This window comes from Natrix helvetica (assembly GCF_964273705.1).
Source record: "Natrix helvetica genome assembly, chromosome: 1".
NCBI lineage: Eukaryota > Metazoa > Chordata > Lepidosauria > Squamata > Natricidae > Natrix > Natrix helvetica.
Genome location: NC_138548.1, coordinates 294,633,829 through 294,656,744, shown reverse-complemented (window position 1 = coordinate 294,656,744; position 22,916 = coordinate 294,633,829). Strand labels below are relative to the sequence as shown.

The window sequence follows — 22,916 nt, the reverse complement described above, 5'->3', positions numbered from 1 at the left end:
GCATTTTTTTGCCTCCTGAAGCCCCCCCCCCTTTCACCCAAATGGCCATGCATACCCTTATGGAGGATTTCAGAGAGCTCCTGGGGGCTGGAGAGGGCAGAAATGAGCAAAGAATGGGCCGTTTTTTGCCCCCCCCTCCGCCCCCAGCAGCACTCTATAAGCCTCCATAAGGCTATGCATGCAATTTGTTTGACAAAAAACGAACCCATTTTCGTGAAAAACAGACCGTTTTTTTGCTCGCTTTTGCCCCCCCCAGGAGCACTCTGCAAGCCCCACCCCCAAGGCTATTCATGCCTTTTATTTGAAAAAAAATGGGCCTGTTTTCGCAAAAAATGGGCTGTTTTGGGAAGGTTTGCAGAGTGCAAAAACTTATTTTTTTTCCCTTTCGGAAAGCTCTTTAGTTAGAGTGATTGATGAGAATTACATTGATCAAGTGCTGTGCCAGCAGAAACAAAGTTTTAGGTGCTGCAAGTTGTTAGCGATTTCCTTCTCCAGCACATGGATAAATACATCTGGAAACATCTACCTACCTACTCTCTCTCTCCCCCTCCCTACCTACCTACTGTATTTCTCTCTCTCTCTATCCCTATATCTACCTATCTACCTACCTACTCTCTCTCTCTCTCTCCCTACCTATCTACTGTATTCTCTCTCTCTCTCTCTCTCTCTCTCTCTCTCTCTCTCTCTCTCTCTCTCTCTCTCTCCCTACCTACCTACCTACCTACCTACCTACCTACCTACCTACCCACCCTCTCTCCCTACCTACCTACTGTATTTCTCTTTCTTTCTCTCCCTCTCTATCCCTCTACCTACCTATCTACTTTTTAAAAATTTTCCTCTTCAAAACCTTGGTCTGATACTCTGAAAAATACGGTATATACCCAGTTTCTTCGATTTCTTCACAGAAAGAGTGGTCAGGTTTTTAGCCCCCAATGGTCTGTGTTAAAGTATGATTGCTGAGCGGGGAAAAGGCATTTCAAAAGAATAAACCTGTATTTCTTTTTACAGGGAAAAGGAAATAAAAATGCTGGATTTTCACATCTTTGCCAACGTACATCTCAAGAAGTGATTGAGTATGCTGCTGAACTTTTAAAGCCACTGTGCAATCACATAGAAAATATGCACAACTACTTCCAGGTTGGAACACAAATTATTTATCTTATAATGGCATACAGTGTCTTCTTTACATCATGGCATAAGTAAACCCACTACAGCCTTTTATGCAGTAACATATTCTTTACTTAAGACGCTGATTACAGAGAACCATGGTGTGATTGATGGACCAGGTGTCAATATTCAGGAACATCAATTAATGTCATCCTGTTATCAGCGCTTATTGCAAATTTTTCACTTCCTGTTTGCCTGGTAAGTATATGGAATTACAAATATAAGGGTGAGAATAAATTAACATTTTATTATTGGCCTTTTATCTTCTTTATCGAATGTCATGAAACAGACCACTCATAGCTCAAACTATGATGGGCCTTTTTCATACAGGAACATCAACGTTTTTTATGACTGGCAGTGAGCAAACTGAGCTGCTAGACTAATGTTGGCTTCTTTTCTAGAGATCATATGCAAAGTGTTTTCAAACAAAAGACAAATCAAACTTGTGAAAATGCTTTTTGTTCTTGCTGTATTAACTATAGCAACAAATAATTGATGCTTTTTTTTTCATCCAGGAATGGATTTTCTCAGCATGAGAACCATGGCTTACTAAAAGCAAGTTTGCATATCCTTGCATGCAGACTTAAGCCAGGAGATAGAGAGCTTCCTCTTGGGGACCTACTCAGGTACCAGAAAAGAATTGTGCAACTTTGCACAAAATGTGAAGGACTTGGTAGGACTTAACATTTATCAATACTGTATATCAGAGACCTAGAATTCACAAACATTTTTCTTTCATGCACTCTTCCAAAAGAAGCTAAAAGAAAAACAAAATCAGGAATGCACTATGGAACTAATTATGAACAAGAAAAATTCAATGTAATGTTTAGGTCTGCTAGCAAATTATATTTTCATTTCCTTTTTCTCCTGTATCCTACAGTCAGAGTTTCCAGTATTTACTGAATTTCCAGCACAGCATTCCCAATATCTTCTGTGCATTGAATCTTACCCAGCTTCTGCTTGTCATTGCTGAAAAATCTGGGGCCAATCAAAAAAGCAAAGAAATAGGTAACATATGGAATTTTATTTTATTTCTATTGCATATCAATATTTTGGAAGGATTTATTTTGTATTTCTGAGAATTTTGTAACTGTAGCACCTATAATTCCAACAGAAGACACATGAAGTATGTGTTATGGACACTGTGGAAAATCATTCTTGATAATAGGTGCAGTATAAATTCAATAAATAAATAAAATAATTTAATTGAAAATAGGTAAAGTTCAGTTTCCCTCCTTCATAATTGGCGGATCTAGTTGAAAAATAGATATAGCATGATAAGACTGTAAGTGTTGCTGAATTTCTAATACCTGAGATGCTTTGGGTTTATCATTGTCATAAAGATGTTAACTCAATATTGTATTAAATTTAGCAAACATAATTTCTCTCAGAACAAATCTTAGCGAGCAACCATATCTAGCATTCTTTCTTGTTCTTTGACAGATTCCATGACAAAAGGTTTCCTTTGCCAATCTTGGATGCAGCCGAGTGGAACTCGTCAGAAGGGCTCCCAATTTAATGATGCTCTCCATGCTTTACTGACGTAAGACTGTTTTTCTTTTGGTGATGTTGTGATTCACTTCTTTTCAAAGGCAACCCAACAAATATTTGATATAACCCACCGAAGATTTGGACAGGTTGCGCGGGCGACTGCGAGCCACTACATGTTTATTGGACCCGTGTCCCTCCTGGTTGGTACTGGCCTCCTGGGAGGGCTCACGAGGCTGGCTACTGGGGCTGGTGAATGCTTCGCTGGGTGAGGGCCTTTTACCAGCCGCCTTGAAAGAGGCGGTGGTGAGGCCCCTGCTCAAGAAGCCTTCTCTGGACCCAACGGAGCTAGCAAATTACCGTCCTGTCTCCAACCTTCCTTTCTCAGCGAAGGTTGTTGAGAGTGTGGTGGCTCAGCAGTTTCCGCGCCACCTGGAAGAAGCTGATTATCTAGACCCGCGCCAGTCCGGCTTCTGACCCGGTCACAGCACGGAGACAGCCTTGGTCGCGTTGGTGGATGATCTCTGGAGGGCAAAGGATGGGGGTTGTTCCTCCATCCTTGTCCTATTAGACCTCTCGGCGGCCTTCGATACCATCGACCATGGTATCCTATTGCGCCGTCTGGAGGGGTTAGGGGTCGGGGACACCGTATTACGATGGTTCCGCTCCTACCTCTCTGGCCGGACGCAATGTGTGTTGGCAGGAGAGGAGAGGTCAACCGCGAGGCCCCTTATCTGTGGGGTCCCACAGGGGTCGATCCTCTCGCCTCTCCTGTTCAACATATATATGAAGCCGCTGGGCGAGATCATCCGTGGTTTTGGGGTGGGATACCATCTGTACGCTGATGACACTCAGCTGTACATTTCCACCCCAAACCACCCCAACGAGGCTGTTGAAGTGATGTCCCGGTGTCTGGAAGCCGTACGGGTCTGGATGGATGACAACAGGCTCAGGCTCAACCCCTCCAAGACAGAGTGGCTGTGGCTTCCGGCTTCCCGGTTCAACCAGCATATGCCATCGCTGACCATCGGAGATGATCAATTAGCCCCGGTGGAAGGGGCACGCAATTTGGGCATCCTCCTTGATGCCCGGCTGTCTATGGAAGATCATGTGGCAGCCGTGGCGAGGGGGGCGTTCCACCAGGTTCGCCTGGTGCGCCAATTGCGGCCCCTTTTGGACCGGGAGGCCTTGCGTACAGTCACTCACGCGCTGGTGACGTCTCGCCTGGACTACTGTAATGCTCTCTACATGGGGCTCCCCTTGAGGTGCACCCGGAGACTGCAGTTGGTCCAGAATGCAGCCGCGCGGGTAATTATGGGGAGATCGAGGTTCTCCCATATAACACCTATCCTGCGCGAGCTGCACTGGCTTCCTGTGGCCTACCGGGTGCGCTTCAAGGTGCTGGTTACCACCTTCAAAGCGCTCCATGGCACAGGGCCTAGTTACCTGCGGGATCGCGTCCTGCCCCATACATCCCTGCGACCCGTCCACTCACACAGAGAGGGACTACTCCGGGTGCCGTCCTCCAGAGAGTGCCAGAGGGCAGCGCCCAGAAGTAGGGCCTTCTCTGTAGTGGGCCCCACCCTTTGGAATGACCTCCCCCCAGACATCAGGACTACAACCGACCTTCGCTCCTTCCGTATGAAGCTGAAAACCTACCTGTTTCGACTAGCTGACCTGGCATAATTCTACAACCTCTCCAGCCCAGGGCATTTTTAATTGGTAATTTTAGTTTTTAAGGGTTAATTTCACTGGGGTTTTAACTTTTTTAGGTATTGTAACTTATTTATTTATTCTTACCTCCTCTGTACGCTATATAATACTTTTGTACGTCGCCCCGAGTCCCTGTGGGGAGAGGGGGCGACTAATAAGTTCAAATAATAAATAAATAAATAAATAAAAATAAGCAATTTCTTTAACCATGTTTAAAATACCTCATTGCCAATTGCATAGAATAAACACTTTAGCAGTATAAACTGCAGGATCTTTCTAGCAGCGTTTTCTTAATTTTCTTCTGCATGGCAATTTGATAAGATTTGATAGTGTCATGCGTTGTTATTATCAGCCAATACTAGCTTTCAGCAAAAAAAACCCTAAAATGAGTCAAATGCCCTTTCTTAGGCCTCTATTTGTTTTAAAAAACACAACAACCTGCATTTTCTGGTTGGAAGGCAAAATAAATCTGAATTCCCTATGTCAGTATGGTGCCAGAACTGATAATTAGAACTTTGTTCCTTACACTGCCATTTTTTCTCATGACATACCATTGAACAAAAGAAAGGTTGCTAATACAGGTAATCCTCACTTAGCAACCATTCATTCAGTGACTGTTCAAAGTTCTGATGGCACTGAATGAGTGGTACTTATGATAGGTCCTTGAGGTTTTGGCTCTTACAGCATCCCTGCAATTGCGTGATCATGATCTGGGGGCTTGGCAACCAGTTTGCACCTATGACAGTTGCAGCACCCTGAGATCATGTGATCATGGTTTTCAACTTTTCCTGCTGGTTTCCCACAAGCAAAGTCAAGCCAGCAGAGAAGATCACAAGTGACTCACTAAGTCCCTTAACTGGCAGCAGCCAATCCCACTGCACTCATGCCATGCCTTACTGGTCCTTGCACATACTCCCACCAGGCAGTTGCTGTCCCCACCATGCCTTGCTGGCCACCGGTACACCCTCTCCCGCCCAGCAGCAGCCACCCGTAGGCCTGAATCATCTGAATGTGCTACTTACCTTCCTGCCAGCTGCTTTTGAGCTGCCTGGGACTTGCAACTTCCTATTGGCTTCCCTACAGACTTTAGTTGTTGGAAGCTAGCAGGAACTTACAAGGAGATCTTCACCACTCATTAACCTTGCTTAATAACGGCAGTGGGGAATGCCAGGTTTGTCACTAAATGATGCAGTCCTGTGACATCACACTTCACAACTGCATTGCTTAACAACAGACATTATGGTCCAATTACCATTGTTAAGCAAGGATTATCTATAAATTATTCCCATAATTAAGAAATGCTAAATGGATTGATTTCTAATAAATTAAAATTTTAATAGAATGCACGTTTATAACCATGTCTGCTGTTGAAATGAAAACCAGGTTTATATTTTTATGTATGTCAGATAAAACTTATTGTTGAAAAAAGTTTAATGCAGTTTTTCAAAAGAGATATCTATAATTTTGTGAAAAATTGTTCTTTGCAGTATTTATATGGAATATACACATGATATCTTGAAGGAGATAGAAGACATTTCAAGCACTGGGGTTCCAGAACTGATTCGTTCTTCTAAAGATGGATACTCTTCTACTTACCCTACACTGACCAGGTAATAATTACACATTATTTGGCCAAAAACCTCTGGTTGCGGTATGTTGGTTAAATATTCTTATTATGGTAAACCAGGCTCTAGGAAGTTTAAAGATGCCATGGTCTATTACATTCCAAATTTGGAATATAGGCTATCTGTTTAAGAAGATGTATTGGTTTCATCTTTATAGAATATTTCCAGAAGATGCAAGGCTTAGATGATCAAGCTATGGCAGCAGAATGGAACCTTTATACAATAACTTAATTAAGTGCTTCTCCACACATGATTGCAAGTTGAAATACACACAACTAATTACAATATAAAAAATCAGAATACTGGATAATTTTGCCTATCCTTGACAAAATTTAGCATATTTCCTTAGGTCACTTGGCTGCATTTTGCTTCCTTGGTTTGGATTCAGTTTTCTTACTTTGAATGATAATACACACATGGTCTCGTTTTTATTTTGGGCTATTTTTTTCCCCCTCACTAGACAGTTCTCCAGAAATAAATCTTGTTTGAAAGATAGATACTACATATGCGTCAGAAAGTAATAATGTCATAGTGGTGAGGAGTATGATGAGTATATTTAATATTTCCTCATCTTTTTTTTTAAACCAGACAAACTTTTCCCATTTTCTTCCGGGTGATGATGACTAAATTAGAGACTTCGATAAGAAGCTTATCTGCTGGAAAATCAGATTCAAGTGAGGTAATGTGATGAACTAGAACTTGGGATTTCTAGCAAAATCTACATTGCTATGAATATGCCATCATTCGGGGAAGGAATATGTATTCTTTTGACATGTTTCATAGAGATTATTGAGACAGAAAACACCCACCTGAATTTTGAATTACAAGGAACATATGTAGCCTTAATATTTGGCACACATAAAAACTTAATTCCCAACAAGTACTTGGAAGTACTTGTTGGGAATTAAAACACCCAATAGGTGGCATTATTTAATTGATGGATCCTGGAGTACCCAACCCTGCCAGATTAAAGTGGCCAATCAGATATTATGGAATTCTTATCTGTGACCCACAACAGTTGATTTTAGAACTCTAGCTCAATGTTTCTTCCTCCCACCTTTCCAAATTAATGAATACTTGACATAAAAGCAGGATTTAAAGTGTTTAAAAATGACAGCTGGGATATGTTTCTATAACAACCATCTGTACCTGGGAACAGCTGGTTTCTGTCCCCCCAGCCTCAAACATATACCTGTCTTTCTTCAGCAATCTTCAATAAATAAAGGTCACTGTATAGGAATCAGGTGATAGTTGTGCCCAGCTATATATTTTTGTGCATGAAAAAGTGGGATGGCAGGAAATATGACTTGGAGTACTGCCTATATTATGATTTCTGCATGGCTGTAGAATTTGGAATTAATGAATTGTTGTGGTAAAATCTCAGTACAACCATTTGCAGGGGAAATGTCTTTTAAAATCAGACTTCCTGACAATTTACATTGCATGTGTATGGAAAAGGGAGGGAGGTTCCATTAAATCCAGGTTTTACTGTTGAAAATAGAAGCAGACCTGAGAAAACGCTTGTATCAACCTCAAAGGAAAGGAAGCATGAAAGCCCACAAAATTTCTTTTCTGATACATTTTACAGATAGTTTATATTTTATATAGAACTTGTTAAAAGCTAACTGCACAAGAAGTCTGTATAAGTTTTAGCATTAAACCTGAGTTATCTTAGGCTTCAACACTTTTCACACTTGTTTCTTGTAATTGTAATCCCGTTATTCCAAGCTACGTATGTTCACATTTGCAGCCTTAAATCTATTAACCCAAGTTTGCGTATTAGTAGGTTCTATGGATCACAAAGGAGTTGTTAACAAGAATAGAATTAATTTTGGTCATGGTGTGGGGCGTGGGAACAAATCTGGATTTCATGAGTAAATTATCAATTTTCTTTAATTAAGAAAAAAATGAAATTTGAATGTAGCTTTGCAATAGGAACATGGAATTTAAAAAATGCATCCATATGAAACTGAGAGATGAAAGTTAGTATTTCTATAAATCGGTCAAGTTCAATATATTGAAATCCTTTCTGTCTTAAATAGTTACAGGATGATACCCAAATAATGTTATTTATCTGCATTCCATAGATCCAATTACAAAAGTTGTTACAATGGAACCTGGCTGTACGTGATTTCCATATCCTTGTTAATTTGGTCAAGGTGGGTAACATTCACATTCGTGTTTCTTGTATATGAAATCATGATGACATTTTGTCTGTTGATACAGATTACTCAGATATAAATATTTTAATATATTATTAATTTTATATACCACCCACCTCTAGGTGGCTATACAGTGACTTGATTTTGTGGACCTGGTGAACTGTATTGAAACTTTCTTTTTATCCTGAATACATTACTCTTACAAGAAGTATTCTGAGTATCTTGTTTTAGCAAGGCAGATCATGTGCAAAATGAACATAGCTTGCAAGATTTAGATGTTGTAAGGTGTTTCAACGATATGCATTCATATATTCATTGGAATATGAGTGAGTGAACGCCCTCTGTGATATGAATGTGATTATCCTGGAAGGATCATATTGCTGACTTTCTGGTTAGACAACTGGAGTTACTTTGCATATCATATCTTTAAAACTATCTATGTTCTTCTTTGCCTTTTTAAAATTCCCATTATTTTTTGAATCTATTTCTATTGAAATAGTCATTATTTTCTTTCTCTACTATTGACTAACAAACAAAACATTCCCAATTTTGAAGAAATATTTGCTTTCCTTCCCTCCCTCCCTCCCTTCTGCCACCATTATTAATATATCACATGCATATATTTGTTTGCATAGGGGGATATTTACAATTTTGGAATAATTGTTTGGCAGCCTTTCTCGTGTTACAGTGGGGATTGTATTTTCGAATAAGATTTAGGATAAACAAAAATTCTTTTATACTATGCTGTAGTTAGTTAGAGTGACTTTTAGTATGTTAATATGTTTATATACTGATACCGTGTTTCCCTGAAAATAAGACAGGGGCTTATTTTCTTTTGCCCCACGAAATACGGCCTTGATCTTATTATAGGGGAGGGCTTATTATTTTCTGGGGCAGGTGAGAAGCGAGGCGCGCCTTTTACCTTTCCAGCTCCATCTCGTTCCTCGCCATTGTGTTCAGGGAAGCCGCTGGTAAAAAAAAAACCTTCTTGCGAGTTCAATCAAACTTTTTTTTAACCAGGGGCTTCCCTAGACACAATGGCGAGGAACGTGATGGACATGGAAAGAGGCGCGCCTCACAGCCCAACACCCCCCACCTCGCCCCCATGGTAAAGGCAGGCTGCCTGATTCCCTTCTCCGTCGTCCCTTTAGCAAGGGGTGGCAGGGGGGTGGGAAGAAGCGAGGCGCGCCTCTTATCTTTTCAGGTCCATCGCGTTCCTTGCCCTTTCGTCCAGTGAATCCCCTTGTAAAAAAAACCTCATGAATTCCACTCGCGAGGTTTTTTTTTACAATGGGCGAAAGGGCGAGGAATGCAATGGACCTGGAAAGGTAAGAGGCGCACCTCACGGCCCAACACCGCCCACCTCGCCCCAATGGTAAAGGCAGCCTGCCTGGTTCCCTTCCCCTGTCCCTTTAGCGAGGGGTGGCAGGTGGGAGGGGAGAAGCGAGGTGCGCCTCTTACCTTTCCAGGTCCATTGCATTCCTCACCCTTTCATCCAGTGAAGACCCTTGTAAAATAAAACCTCGCGAGTTGAACTTATGAGGTTTTTTTTTACAAGGGGATTCACTGGACAAAAGGGCGAGGAACGCAACGGACCTGGAAAGGTAAGAGGCATGCCTCGCTTCCCCCACCCCACCTGCCACCCCTCGCTAAAGGGACGGCGGGGAAGGGAACCAGGCAGGCTGCCTTTACCATTGGGGTGGGCAGTGTTTTTTTGCGCGAGAAGGAACAGGCGGGAGGGAGTGATTGCATTGCTGGCCTGCCGCTCTTTTTGCGGCAAGCTCGTTTTGCGTGGGAGGGAAGGGTAGAGGGTTGGGAGCACTTTGCTTTGCCTGCCGCTGTTTTTGCGGCGAGCTCTTTTTGCATGGGAGGGAAGGGCGGGGGTGGAAGTACTTTGCTTCACCTGCTGCTGTTTTTGCGGCGGGCTCTTTGTGTGGGAGAGAAGGACGGGAGGTGGAAGCACTTTGCTTCGCCTGCTGCTGTTTTTGCGGTGAGCCCTCTTTTTGCCCTGCAAGCTGTACCGGTAGGTGGTACAGTGGTAATTGCAGGGACGGTTGCGCATGCGCTTAAATAGTTGGGGGCGGGCTTATTTTCGGGGGAGAGCTATTATGGCGCATGCTCTAAAAAGCCAAATTGGGCTTATTAGCAGGGCATGTCTTATTTTCAGGGAAACACGGTAGTATGAAAGCCCATTTCATGTTTGAGTATTTATGAATGTTCTCAGCTGTTATTTGCTAGGCTATTCTGTTGTTTTTGTTGTTTTGGTCTGTTTTAATTGTTAGCTGCCCAAAGTCATGTATGTGAGACAGGCAGCTTATTAAATAAATAGACATCTGTTTCTTTCATATAAATGCTGTAGTATCAATGTGATATTTAGGAAGGAATGTGGTGATATGTACTATTCATGTTCTGCAGTAGTAGTTGTATTTTTAACTAACACTATATTATTTTATTATAGATAATATATTTTAATATATTATATTCAGAAAGGACCTTTACCCCCTCTCTCTCCAAACAGGTATTTGACAGTCGCCCTGTACTCAGTGTTTGCTTGAAGGTAAGTGAGAATCATGTGATAAGACACGAAATTCAGGAAATTCTAAACTATTATATCAGCTTCCTCCTATATACACCTGCTCTATGTAGAGGTGTTTGGTATAACCTTTCAGAGCAACCTATTTACCAAGGAGAAAGTGGACTTCAGAGGTAGAGAGAGGAAAGCATTGTGACTCTGCCTTCTGTCTGCTTGTTTCTGGTTTGGTTGTCATGAACTATTTTCATTGGTGGGTGGTGTACACATGAATGTATATTTTAAGTGACATATATTTCAGATGGCTTCCAATTTAATATGGTTTTCTTGGGTAAATATTGTCTAATTTTACCATTCCTCAAAATGAACTCTTCAGTGCTGAAAAGCTGCAGCCATTTTAGTACTTCCCAAAGCTTCCATTCTGAGGAGTCCATTTGATTCTATACCGTATTCCTATCAATACAGATAGTCCTTGTGTTAGTGACTGCAATTGATTTTGGTGACTCGGTGATTAAGTGAACAATTTGATAATTGATAATCTGGTGACCATGACTGTGTATAGGACATTACTTAACTTAGGAACAAAATCAAAAGCCTTTAGTGTGAAATTGATTAGAGTTTTACCAGTTTCAGACAGTTTCAGATTTCTAATCAACAAATTATGTTCACAGAAATGTATTTGTTGCCATTAGCACTTTTTAGGAACCTTTTTAGCATTGTGGAGAAAAGAGCTTAGGAAGAGATTATTTAGGGAATCTTTGCCCTCTTTGAGGGGTGGAAAAAGAAAGAACCAGGGGCAGGCATAGGATAACATGATGCTGTAATGACAAACCTGTGACTCAGAGAAAGATGCTCAAAAGGTTGTAAATGTGGGCATTGGTCACCAAGTTATTTTTTAATCACTGTCATAATTGCAAACAGTCACTGTCTAAGGCAGTCAATAAATGAGGACTTCCTATATTTATTATGAAAAAGAGGGGGTAACACAATGTATTTAATGATAGATACTGGGTTACATGTGCAAAGAGTTTGCATATCACTGCTTGAAACTTACTGCCCAGCACCTAAACCTATTCACACAACTCTAAACATATACCATCTGATTACACAAAGATTGAAGAATAGAAAACTGCTGACTACAGTGTAAATTTGGGATGGGCTTTAGTAAATCTCTTCTGTCAGCAAAATAAAAGAATAAAATGATGGTCCATTTGCTTTTGCTGCTTTGTGGACATTGAAAAGCTACTCCAGAAAGTAGAGGAGAATATTAGTAGGTACCGTATGTGGGAGTGAAGAGAGAAGGCAAAATTCTGATTACATAAGTGGACTTCTATTTGCATTACAATGATTTTCATCCTAAATATCTAGTTTCTGTGTCAGTCTGTGAAGGGAGTAACTAGTTGGAATGAGGAGAAGGTCTGGAAGCGACACTAGGAAACTCTAATAGAATTCTCTGCATCTCAGAAAAAATGTATTTTCCAACATTGCTGGTACACATCTTGGATTTAAATAATGAGTTTATTTAAATAAATTTGATGATGATAAAATTAATTACATAATTTAAAATTTAAGCAAGCATAGTGAATGCTTGACTGTTGTGACTTATGATCTAAGGTTAAGACACTCTTGTTTGGGAGAATTGGCCACATTTGCTGACATTTTGTGTGTTTTTGTTTATCCAGTATGGTCGTCTGTTTATAGAGACATTTTTGAAGTCTGGTATGCCTCTCTTGGACTACAGTTTTAAAAAGCACAGGGTAAGGGGTTGCTCCTTGATTGACTCAAGAGTGTTTTAAACTGCTCATATCTGTTTTTTCAAGTCTGTAATTCAGTGACCTATTACAGAAAAAAATTGGAGAAATTAGTATAAATGAGTAACTATAAAAATGAATGGTAAGAACTTTGAAACAATTTTTCTTGGAAATCTGGCAATTCTCAAAACAAGCATAGGTTGTTAGGTAACATCTTACTAAATGAAATCTGCATCCTGTTTTTTACATATACATATTAGATATTTCAGATATTTCCAATGCCAAATTATGTGTGTGTAGCCACCAGCATTGAGTACAAATGGGCAGCCATAGAAACTGAAACTATAAAATAAATACGTTCTTGTAAAAGAACCAGTTTGCTGCAGTGATAAAGGTATGGAGCTAGATGGAAAAACTGGGAGTTCTAGTTCTGCCTTACAAACAAAACCAGCTTGGTGATCTTAGGTCAATTACTGTCTCAACCCTAAGAAAGAGGCAAGGGCAAACCACTTCGAAAAAACTTGCCAAGAAAAATGCAGGGACTAGTCCAGTCAGTTGTCAGGAGTCAAAAATTAACTCAAAGGTGCATGCGCGCGCGCGCGCACACACACACACACACACAAGACTGACTTACAGCTCAGTTTTTAAAAAGAAAAAGATGACCACAAGCTGACCTTAACTCTTGAAATCACTGCTCGTTTGCCACTGCTGGTTTTTTAACAAGGATGATTGATGACACTTTCTTCTCTTTTATTTTTTGGTATTTTTTGCCATGAAACTATAGTAAATTGCCCAGAGTTTCTGGCACCAGATGGCACATAAATTTAATAAATTATGTTCCCAACATGGATTTCACACATGTGAAATCATAGATGCCAGTTCTTTAGCTGGTGTTAGCCTTCTTTCATATCAAATTCTTCCTAAGAACCTAGGACGTCATAATGTATCAAGAAAGTATATGTGTGGAATGCAAGAAGTGTGGTCACTTGTAATTGATAGATGGAAATTTTGTCAATGCACAGTTGACAAAGTGCCACCCAAGGGTTTTTAATATGGCACCTATGTGCCAATAACCATTGGAACCACCTCGGTAGGTTTATGCTGTAATCATTCAACTTCAATTTTCAGATCTTTATATTTTGACCTCCATTTTTTTGCCTTCCATTCTACTATCCCCTGGTATTGCAACATGAATTATTATTATTATTCATAGTGTTTTTTCTTTACTTTTTGGTCCAGTTTATTTGCTGGAGGTCTCTTATGAAAGTACTAAGCAAACTCAAACCATATTAATTTAATGACATGCCTGCCTTTAGTGTCATATATGTTGTGAAGTGGTTCTCAATGCTCCCATATATTTTATTCAATGGATATGCTAAACCATAAGCTATGATTTGCAAATCTCAGTATCTGAGATCTCAAACCATCGTCAGTCTGCCACAAATATACCTCTGTATAAAACAAGATTTCAAATAAGTAGCCATTTTGCACAAGTTTCCAAATAGATTCCTTTGGGTTGCAGGAGGATGTACAGAGTTTGTTGAAAACCTTGCAACTGAGCACCAGACAACTTCATCATATTTGTGGCCATTCCAAGGTAAAACTACAACTACAGTGCTAGTGAACTCTTATTACTTTAGTTTCTCTATTTCTAGAACGTTAGCACACTCTTAGTATTTTATTCATCCTTTGTAATGGAGCAGTGAAAAATATTGTTTGAAAATGCCCAGTTCCTGGTCATGTATAATATTGAAAATAAGGGTAAGATTGCTTTGGCTAATACATATGCTGCAAAACTGGTTTATCTGCATCTTATTCTTGCTGGTTCTGTTATTATAAATACTTTATTATAATATAAAGTGCTTTTTTTTACATTCTCTAATTAGCAATAGGGAAAGCATTCCACCAAGAAAAATGCAAAGGGCACTAAGGAGATATGTCAAAGGCCATCTAGTGCATTCATAAAATACAATATTGATTTGTGCAATAAAGAATCGGAAGAATATGAACAGTTCTTTCTTGGTTTGCATTTCTTACACATGTAGATTCATCAAGACACAGGTCTCACCAGTCATGTACCCCTCCTAAAGAAGTCGCTCGAGCTGTTTGTTTACCGAGTGAAAGCAATGCTGGCTCTCAATCATTGTCAGGAGGCTTTCTGGGTGGGCATCCTCAAAAATAGGGACTTGCAGGTAAGTGTATGTGTCTCATGAATGGCTCGTTAATTCAGTTTCACCCATGTTTATTAGCCATTATTCTTTGGAAAAACGTGAAAATTAATTATTGGATCTGATGCATATGATTTAGAATTAAGCTTCAGAGAATCATTGAAATTTGTAAAATGTTGTTGCTTATAGCAGATGACATTAAAATGAATTTACTGAGCAAGCTTTGGTATATAGAAGAAATGCCAAACTTAAAATAGTTTCAAAAGATGACAAATCACTGTACAAAAATATAATTGTTACATTGACCTGGGGTCTCCATAGAAGGGACAGAAGATATCATTCCATCTTTTATCTTCTCTGGCTTGTTTGTTCAGTAAATAGTGGTTCAATTGCTACAAATTGATCATATTTCCATAGGGATGACCTGAAATTGCTCCTGTCTCCTGTAAAAATATTTTTCAGAAAATAATGCATTGAAAAAGCAAATTGAAAAGAGAAGCTTTATTGAGGGTGGTGGAGTTTTTTTTGGCAAATGGGCATACTTTGCCACCATTTCATTTTAAAAAATGTGCCTGTGGTCTTGGTATGTATGGAAATAACAACAGTCTCCTTCCCAAAAGATCTGTTTGGCCCATTACATAATGCAAATGGGAGAAAGAAGCGTAGATATTGTACAATGAGTTTACATAGGGAGGGCAGCTTTGATTCATACATGTAGTCTTTGACTTAGAACAGTTTGTTTAGTGACTGTTCAAAGTTACAACACACTGAAAAAAGTGACATGACCATTTTTCATACTTAGGATTTGCAGCATTCCCCTGGTCACATGTAAAAATCCAGATGTTTGGCAACTGACTCATATTTATGATGGTTGTAGTGTCTCAGGGGTCATGTGATCTTCTGACAGAGAGTCACTGCGAGCAAGTGGGTGGCTATATAAATTTTCTAAATAAATGAAAGTCAATGGGGAAGTCAGATTAACAACTGTGTGACTAACTTAACTACAGAGATTTCCCTGCTGTTTCCCTGCCTACCTTTCCATTCTCCTTTTAGTGATTATCAAGATCAGGATTGCCTGACCACAGTCACAGAGGAAATAGGCATGGGAACTGATTTTCCTTCCTCCCCATTCAGGCCTTGTCTGATAAGGATGTTGAGTGATTAACTTCTCTTTGTTGTAGTTAACATCTTGAAACTTCTCAGATATAAAAGCCATTGGCCTGAAGACAAATTATAAAATAGCCTTATAAAGTAGCCTCAGCTTATCAGTGAACTAACATATTGATTAATCTCTATGAACTAACTTCCAATTCATTACTAGCAAAATGTCAGCCCATATTCATTGTCTCCTTCAGCATGCTCTGGGATTCATTTCACCAATATACAGCATAACCCACACAATATGGTACTGCAATTCCTTGATTATCAGTTACTGTGTTTCCCTTGTGTTGCACATTATAGGAATGGATTTTGATTCTTTCAGGTTGAAAGACAGGGCAGCCTATACTCAAGCCTATCCACATTGTTACAGATATTGCAGTATTCTTTTTGGAACCACTTCATGCTTGTTTAATCTGTTCTAGGGAGAAGAGATCCTTTCACAAGCATCACAAGTAACCGAAGCAGAAGAGACAGAGATGCACATACACTCTCGAACAGATCCTGGAGAGGTATTCATTCATCTAGAGCAGGGGTGTCTAACTCTGAGTTAGACCTTTACACTTTTTATCCAAACAGATATTGACATGTTTTATTCTATGGTATTTCATAAAGTAGTGCTGAGCAATCAAGCTCAAATGAATAAGGATTTTGAAAGGATTACTCAATTCTTCCCCTTTAGAATATAGGGAAAAGGGGGCTGGTTCACCTTTATATGAATCAAATCTTTTCTTTCATTTACACACATAAGACTAATCCTAATAATATGGCTACACAATTGCAATTCCATTTCTAAATTACGGTGCAAACACGATTATTTTATTGCTTGGAGATTTCTCTTAAATCCATTCCCAATTATCTAATTTTAAAATATGAGTAAAACACCCAGTTTATTGAAATGTAAAGAATTAAGATTAAGCATGCTAGTCTGTTTGTCAAGGAATGGAGAATTTATGTTTTGTAATCCCCAGTTGTTTAAACATTTGGCATTTTCCCCTCAGGAAAAGGAAGATTCAGAGACTGAAGATACAGTGGATACCAATGATAGTGATGAAGACAGCTCTGATTAGAATGTGCTATAATTCTGGGTGAAACTTCTTGGCTTAGATTACTGGAATTTATATCTATATCCCAAGAAATTTATAATTTGTATCCAGACAATATTAAAATAAATTGGATGAGCCAAGGGTGGTATTATTTATTTGCCTTTTAATAATCAACTCTTACTATTACTTTGAAAATGAATATATTGAGCACTCTTTTCTCCCCCTATGCCTTTTTTGCATCTCTATACCATTCTCCATAAGCAAAAAATGACAAGTTTTACTTGAAGTGTCGCAATCAACATATTTTTTTTAGGAAAGCTTACCAATAGCTTTCCTGCATTTAACAATTGTGTCAGGAAATGATTCTATTCATATTTAATAATTTACCTGGTTGGATATAAAATAGGAGATACATTTAAGTTGACATTTGTTTGTCTCAGGTGAAGACAAGTGTTTATATTTGTGATCCCAACCGAATATAAAAAGAATTGGGGATTATAACATTAAATTTATATAATCTTACAATATCTTTTTTTAAAATAAAAGCAAAAGCTGATTTCCATTCATGTTTTTTAATCACATGTGAAGCAAACTTGCACAATCAAGCACAGTGAAAGACAAAAAGGTTAAGTATAAAAAGTGGAAAGAGGGGGACATAACTAAGGCAGAATATCAGCAAAGAGCCCGAGCCTGTAAAGATGAAGTAAGGAAAGCTAAGGCTCACAATGAAGAAAGGCTTGCCACAAAAGTAAAAAATAACAAAAAAGCTTCTTCCAACATGTTAAAAACAAGAAAAAGGTTAAGGAAACAATTGGTCCATTGCTGGGAGAAAATGGCAAGAAGATGACAAGCAACAGGGAGAAAGCAGAACTATTTAACTCATTTTTTGCATCTGTCTTTACACAAAGGGATAAAACAGTCCAACCTATCAAAAACACCACCACAAAAATCAGATTAGGAACACAAATTGAAATAGGGAAGAAAATGGTAAGTGACCTTCTGTCTACCCTAGAAGAGTTCAAATCACCAGGACCGGATGGATTACACCCCAGGGTTCTGAAGAAACTGGCAGATGAGATCTCAGAACCACTGAACTATATCTTTCAGATATCCTGGAGCACCAGGGAACTGCCAGAGGACTGGAAAAGAGCTGATGTGGTTCCCATCTTCAAAAAAGGGAAAAAAATAGATCCAGGAAACTTTAGACCTATCAGCCTGACCTCAATACCAGGAAAGATTCTGGAAAAGATAATCAAGCAACGAATTAGTGAACACCTAGAAATAAATAAAGTAATAGCCAAAATGGTTTGTCAAAAACAGATCATGCCAGACTAATCTTATTGCATTCTTTGACAAAGTGACAAAATTAGTGGACCAGAGGAATGCCGTTGATATAGTTTACTTGGACTTCATTAAGGCATTTGATAAGGTAGACTATAACCTACTACTAGATAAAGTAGAAGAATGTGGGTTGGACAGCATCACCACCAGATGGATTCATAACTGGCTGACCAACCACACTCAACATGTAATCCTCAATGGAACTGCATCTACATGGAGAGAAGTATGCAGTGGAGTACCCCAAGGCTCTATTTTAGGCCCAGTACTCTTCAACATCTTCATCAATGGATGAGGGAATAAATGGGGAACTCATCAAATTTGCAGTTGACACCAAGCTGGCAGGAATAGCCAACACTCCAGAAGATAGGCTTAAGATACAGAAGGATCTTGACAAACTTGAACATTGGGCACTACCTAATAAAATGAAATTCAATGATGAGTAAGGTTCTACATTTAGGCAACAAAAATGAAATGCACAGGTACAGTATAGGTGGTACCTTGCTCAATAGTAGTAACTGAAAGGGACCTTGGAGTCCTAGTGGACAACCATTTAAATATGAGCCAGCAGTGTGCAGCAGCTGCCAAAAAAGCCAACACAGTCCTAGGCTGCATCAACAGGGATAGAATCAAGATCACGTGAAGTGTTAATACCACTTTATAATGCCTTGGTAAGGCCACACTTGGAATACTGCATTCAGTTCTGGTCGCTACGATGTAAAAAAGATGTGGAGACTCTAGAAAGAGTGCAGAGAAGAGCAACAAAGATGATTAGGGGACTGGAGACTAAAACATATGAAGAACGGTTGCAGGAACTGGGTATGTCTAGCTTAAGAGAAAGGACTAGGGGAGACATGATAGCAGTGTTCCAATATCTCGGGGGTTGCCACAAAGAAGAGGGAATCAAACTATTCTCCAAGGCACCTGAGGGTAGAACAAGAAGCAATGGGTGGAAACTAATCAAGGAGAGAAGCAACTTAGAACTGAGGAGAAATTTCCTGACAGAACAATTAATCAGTGGAACAGCTTGCCTCCAGAAGTTGTGAATGCCCCAACACTGCAAGTCTTTAAGAAGATGTTGGATAGCCATTTGTCTGAAACAGTATAGAGTTTCCTGCCTAGGCAGGGGGTTGGACTAGAAGACCTTCAAGGTCCCTTCCAACTCTGCTATTGTATTGTATTGTATTTAGTGATTCCCACAGCCTCCAATTTTGTTTCTTGAATCAAAATACTGCTACAAGGAAGCTCCTTTTAATTCCATTTGAAGACTGTCTTGAGAGATGGCACAGGCTAAGATTTCGTTAGTCGGAAATAGACTGACCCACTTGATCTCACTGGGCTATCTTGGAAATAAGATAGCGTGGTGATGCTTTGAACTCCCAAGGAAACAACCATTGGGGTGGGGGTTGTGAACAAAGAGTGGAAAGATCTCATGTCCTCCCGTCCTTTTGTAACTCAAGTCAGGTGCTCTTAAGGTTAGGATTAGGGTTCCATTCCGGAAGGGTAAGATTTGTTATAGGCTATTATTATCATAAAAATTTCACACAAAGGACCACCTCTCCAGCCCGAACGAAGGAACCTGAGAGCCAGAGCCTACAGCAGTCGCGCTCAGCTTATGATGTCAGCCTTTGCAAGCTACTTCCGGGTTTCAGTTCCTCCGGTAGCCCGTTGCAGCCAATAGCGCTGCGGAGGTAGGAGCCGAGCTGCGCATGCTCAAGAGTAGGAAAGGAAGCGGGCTGCTCCGGGGAGCGTCGTGCGCGCGCAGGCGTCCTCCCTTATCGGTGGGGAAGCGGAGCTGCTGCCAGCTGACTCGGCCATGTCGGTCCAGGAAGACCCGGTCCAGCGCGAGATTCACCAGGACTGGGCGAACCGCGAGTACATCGAACTGATCACCAGCTCCATTAAGAAGATCGCGGACTTCCTCAATTCCTTCGGTAGGTGCGGGCGCCGTCCCCTCTTCCTCCGGCGGGAGGGAGGAAGCGGAGGCGGTGACCCTCCTCTGAAGGGGCAACTGCAGACCGGGGGTGGGGCTGATTGGGCGGAGCGGGAGGGTCGGTGGCCAGCATTGACGGCGCTCTCTTCGCCCTCGCAGACATGTCCTGCCGCTCCCGCCTGGCCACGCTCAATGAGAAGTTGACGGCGCTGGAGAGACGGATCGAATACATCGAGGCCCGGGTGAGGCATCTCTCTTGCACGCCGGCAGAAGCCGCCGGGGCAGCTCGGCTGGCGAACGACTCTTCCCATAGGCCCCATTGCTGCCCTCCCGCCCCCCAGCGTTAGTCCCCGGCCTCCGGCTCACCCATTTGGGAGTGCGGTTGGCCGGTCGCTGCACCTGCGGGTTGGGCAGAATCACCGAGGGCAACTTCCTCTGGGAGGGTCAGCGGGTTTTGTCTTTTTGGGTGGGGGGATCTCTGTTTTCAGCCTAGTGACATGCCTGTTTGTTACTTTTAAATGAGGTAAAGTGACTTTCCTGTGTTTGATAAATTAATTCTCTGGCTGAATATATATATAGTCAAGTGTTTGATGGATGCAGCCTTTTTGAGCCATTGTTTTGTTTCTTGGTGAGTTTTGGATCTCGCCTTTTCTTAGGAGCTCAAGAAGATGTTAATAATGCTCCTTCCAATTTTCCCCATAACAGGCTGCACTGAAAGACAGTGGCCTAAAGTCATTTGATGGCTGAGATTTGTGGGTAGGCTTGACCCTGAGTCACAAAGGCGCCATTCCCAACACAATTTTGATTTTGTAATAGGGAAAAAATCTTGTCTTTAAAGACCAAATGCCTTTCTAAGCAGGCTTGAAACCATTGCCTGAATTAGTTCTTATATAGTACCCAGGCAACTAAAGTCACGTTCGCTTCCAAGCTTTGTTCATGTTTCTTAAAATACAAACTTCTCTTATTTCCCAATGGAGACTTAAGTTTCTTCTGCTTCCCCAGATATATTCCAATGTAAGCAAACTTTTTTTTTCCCTTGACAGGTAACAAAGGGTGAAACATTGACATAGTGTGAAGCTGGCAAGAAGTCAACCTAGGGAGAAAAAAAGTGCAGCTGTTTAGAAAGCTGATGATCAGACTTTGGGTTTCTTCATTACTTAACATGGATGGGAGTTAACTCATTTTTGCCCCTTGGGAAGCTGCCTCCTCCATTTGGAGACTTTGTGTGGGTGATTCCAACTGAAATGGCTAAATTGTACAAGAGCATGTTTCATTATGTGGTTTTATACAAGCAGATTCACACAGTTCTTGTCCTATTGTGTCCCATGTACACGCAGAACTCTGGCTCCACAGCAGTTAAATATTGATGGAACACAATCTTAATTTCTGGGAACACTGATTATCACTATGAGTTATTTTTGAGAATCAGGATGTTAGGGCTATGCATAATGTGTGGCTCTTAAGGCTCGCTATTGCTGCTCTAAGATATCAAGTAATCTATTTGAATAAATGTGCAGTATGTGTAGGGTGGGCTGGGCTGAGGGAGATCATGTGCCAAGGGAGGGATGACTCAGTTTTCTAAGTATTTTGTATTCTTTAATGTAATTTGAGATGTCTTTTCCATTTGTGTTCAACAATAAAATCACTTCTGCTTAACACATCTGAACATTTTTTAGCTAATTTAAGAATATGCATGCACTCGATACTGTCATACATAATCTTTATATCATCAAATTTGTCACATTCACATTTTATGGCTGTTTTATATTATGGTTTTGTAGCACCATAGAAATTCTTCGGCTCCTCTGCTGCCCCGTTTCCCCCCTCCCCCCCAGCAAGAGTTCTACAGGTGCTTATTCATCAACCAACCACCCCCCAAAACAGGTCCTCTGACAGCACCTCTGTTGCGCAGATTCCGGATTCCAAGCTCAGTACAGCAAGAGTCACTGGGTAATACAGTCCAATGGGCACACACAAAAGTCCAGGAAAGCAGTCCAGGAGTCAAATAGGCCAGGATACACAGCACGCTTTGCAGATTGCTGGTTGCTCGATGCTGTTTCTTAAGTTGGGCACCAGGAAGTGGCAGCTAGGATTGTTCCTCTTGCTTCCTGCCTGAGCTCCTTGACTCTGGCTTGATTGGCAGTAGAGTGCCTGAGCTAATGATCCTAGGGGATTTTAATTTGCCTGCACTGAGCATGGGAGTCAGAGGTAGCTTGGGAGTTCCTAGCTACTAGGGCAGCTATGGGCCTGACCCAAAGTGTCTAGAGGTCAATTCGTAACAGTGGTAATGCACCTGATTGGGTTTTCATGTCGGGTCAATGGCAGAGTGTTCTAGATTTGAAAAAGATAACAGATTTCTCCCTTGCCATGGTCAGATATTCACAGGTGAGCCTCCAGTTCTCTGGTGCCAATCCTTCCTCAGGCAGGCTAGGCCTATTGGAGCAGCCAGGCCCACTGATGGACCTGATTGGGTTCCAGAGGGAGTTTGGGGTTATTCCAGAAAATATATTTCTTGATGCAATTGAAGCCGTTGTGGCTGCATGGAATAGCAAAGAAGAAGCAGCTTTAGATTGGATTGTGCATGCGTGGCCTTTCCTTGTCCAGGGTTCCTGATGCTCCCTGTGGTACATGTTGGACTTAAGGGAACTTAAAACAGGCTAAGACACTGAGTGCCGATGGCAAAAAGAAATAATATGAGGATCAGCCACTATTAGGGACTACCTTGTGGCGGTAAGAGCAGAGAAATGTAGCATTCGTTATCGCCTCTGCCAACAGTCACCCAGTGTCCCTGTTTCAGGTGACTTGGTCCCTCCCTGAAGGGAGCAATACAAAGTTCA

General features: G+C 40.8%; 2 protein-coding genes across 3 annotated transcripts in view; both read left to right on the top strand.

Annotated features, from left to right (window-relative positions):
• The window catches only part of FANCD2 (FA complementation group D2), a 47,207-nt gene extending 30,237 nt beyond the window's left edge, over nt 1-16,970 (top strand). For both annotated transcript variants that reach the window (XM_081935757.1, XM_081935758.1), the window contains exons 31-44: nt 1,009-1,137; nt 1,247-1,365; nt 1,683-1,793; nt 2,048-2,175; nt 2,611-2,710; nt 5,856-5,978; nt 6,582-6,672; nt 8,081-8,152; nt 10,674-10,712; nt 12,368-12,442; nt 13,959-14,033; nt 14,482-14,628; nt 16,188-16,274; nt 16,764-16,970. In XM_081935757.1, the coding sequence (XP_081791883.1) occupies nt 1,009-1,137; nt 1,247-1,365; nt 1,683-1,793; nt 2,048-2,175; nt 2,611-2,710; nt 5,856-5,978; nt 6,582-6,672; nt 8,081-8,152; nt 10,674-10,712; nt 12,368-12,442; nt 13,959-14,033; nt 14,482-14,628; nt 16,188-16,274; nt 16,764-16,832 (1,365 nt within the window). In that variant the 3' untranslated portion in view covers nt 16,833-16,970. The remainder of the gene's footprint in view (nt 1-1,008; nt 1,138-1,246; nt 1,366-1,682; nt 1,794-2,047; nt 2,176-2,610; nt 2,711-5,855; nt 5,979-6,581; nt 6,673-8,080; nt 8,153-10,673; nt 10,713-12,367; nt 12,443-13,958; nt 14,034-14,481; nt 14,629-16,187; nt 16,275-16,763) is intronic.
• Nucleotides 16,971-19,874: 2,904 nt separating this feature from the next.
• BRK1 (BRICK1 subunit of SCAR/WAVE actin nucleating complex) lies at nt 19,875-21,717 on the top strand. The gene is made up of 3 exons (XM_081953248.1): nt 19,875-20,080; nt 20,239-20,321; nt 21,123-21,717. The coding sequence occupies exons 1-3, from the start codon at nt 19,963-19,965 to the stop codon at nt 21,147-21,149; spliced, it is 228 nt and encodes a 75-aa protein (XP_081809374.1). The 5' UTR covers nt 19,875-19,962; the 3' UTR covers nt 21,150-21,717.
• Nucleotides 21,718-22,916: the final 1,199 nt, after the last annotated feature.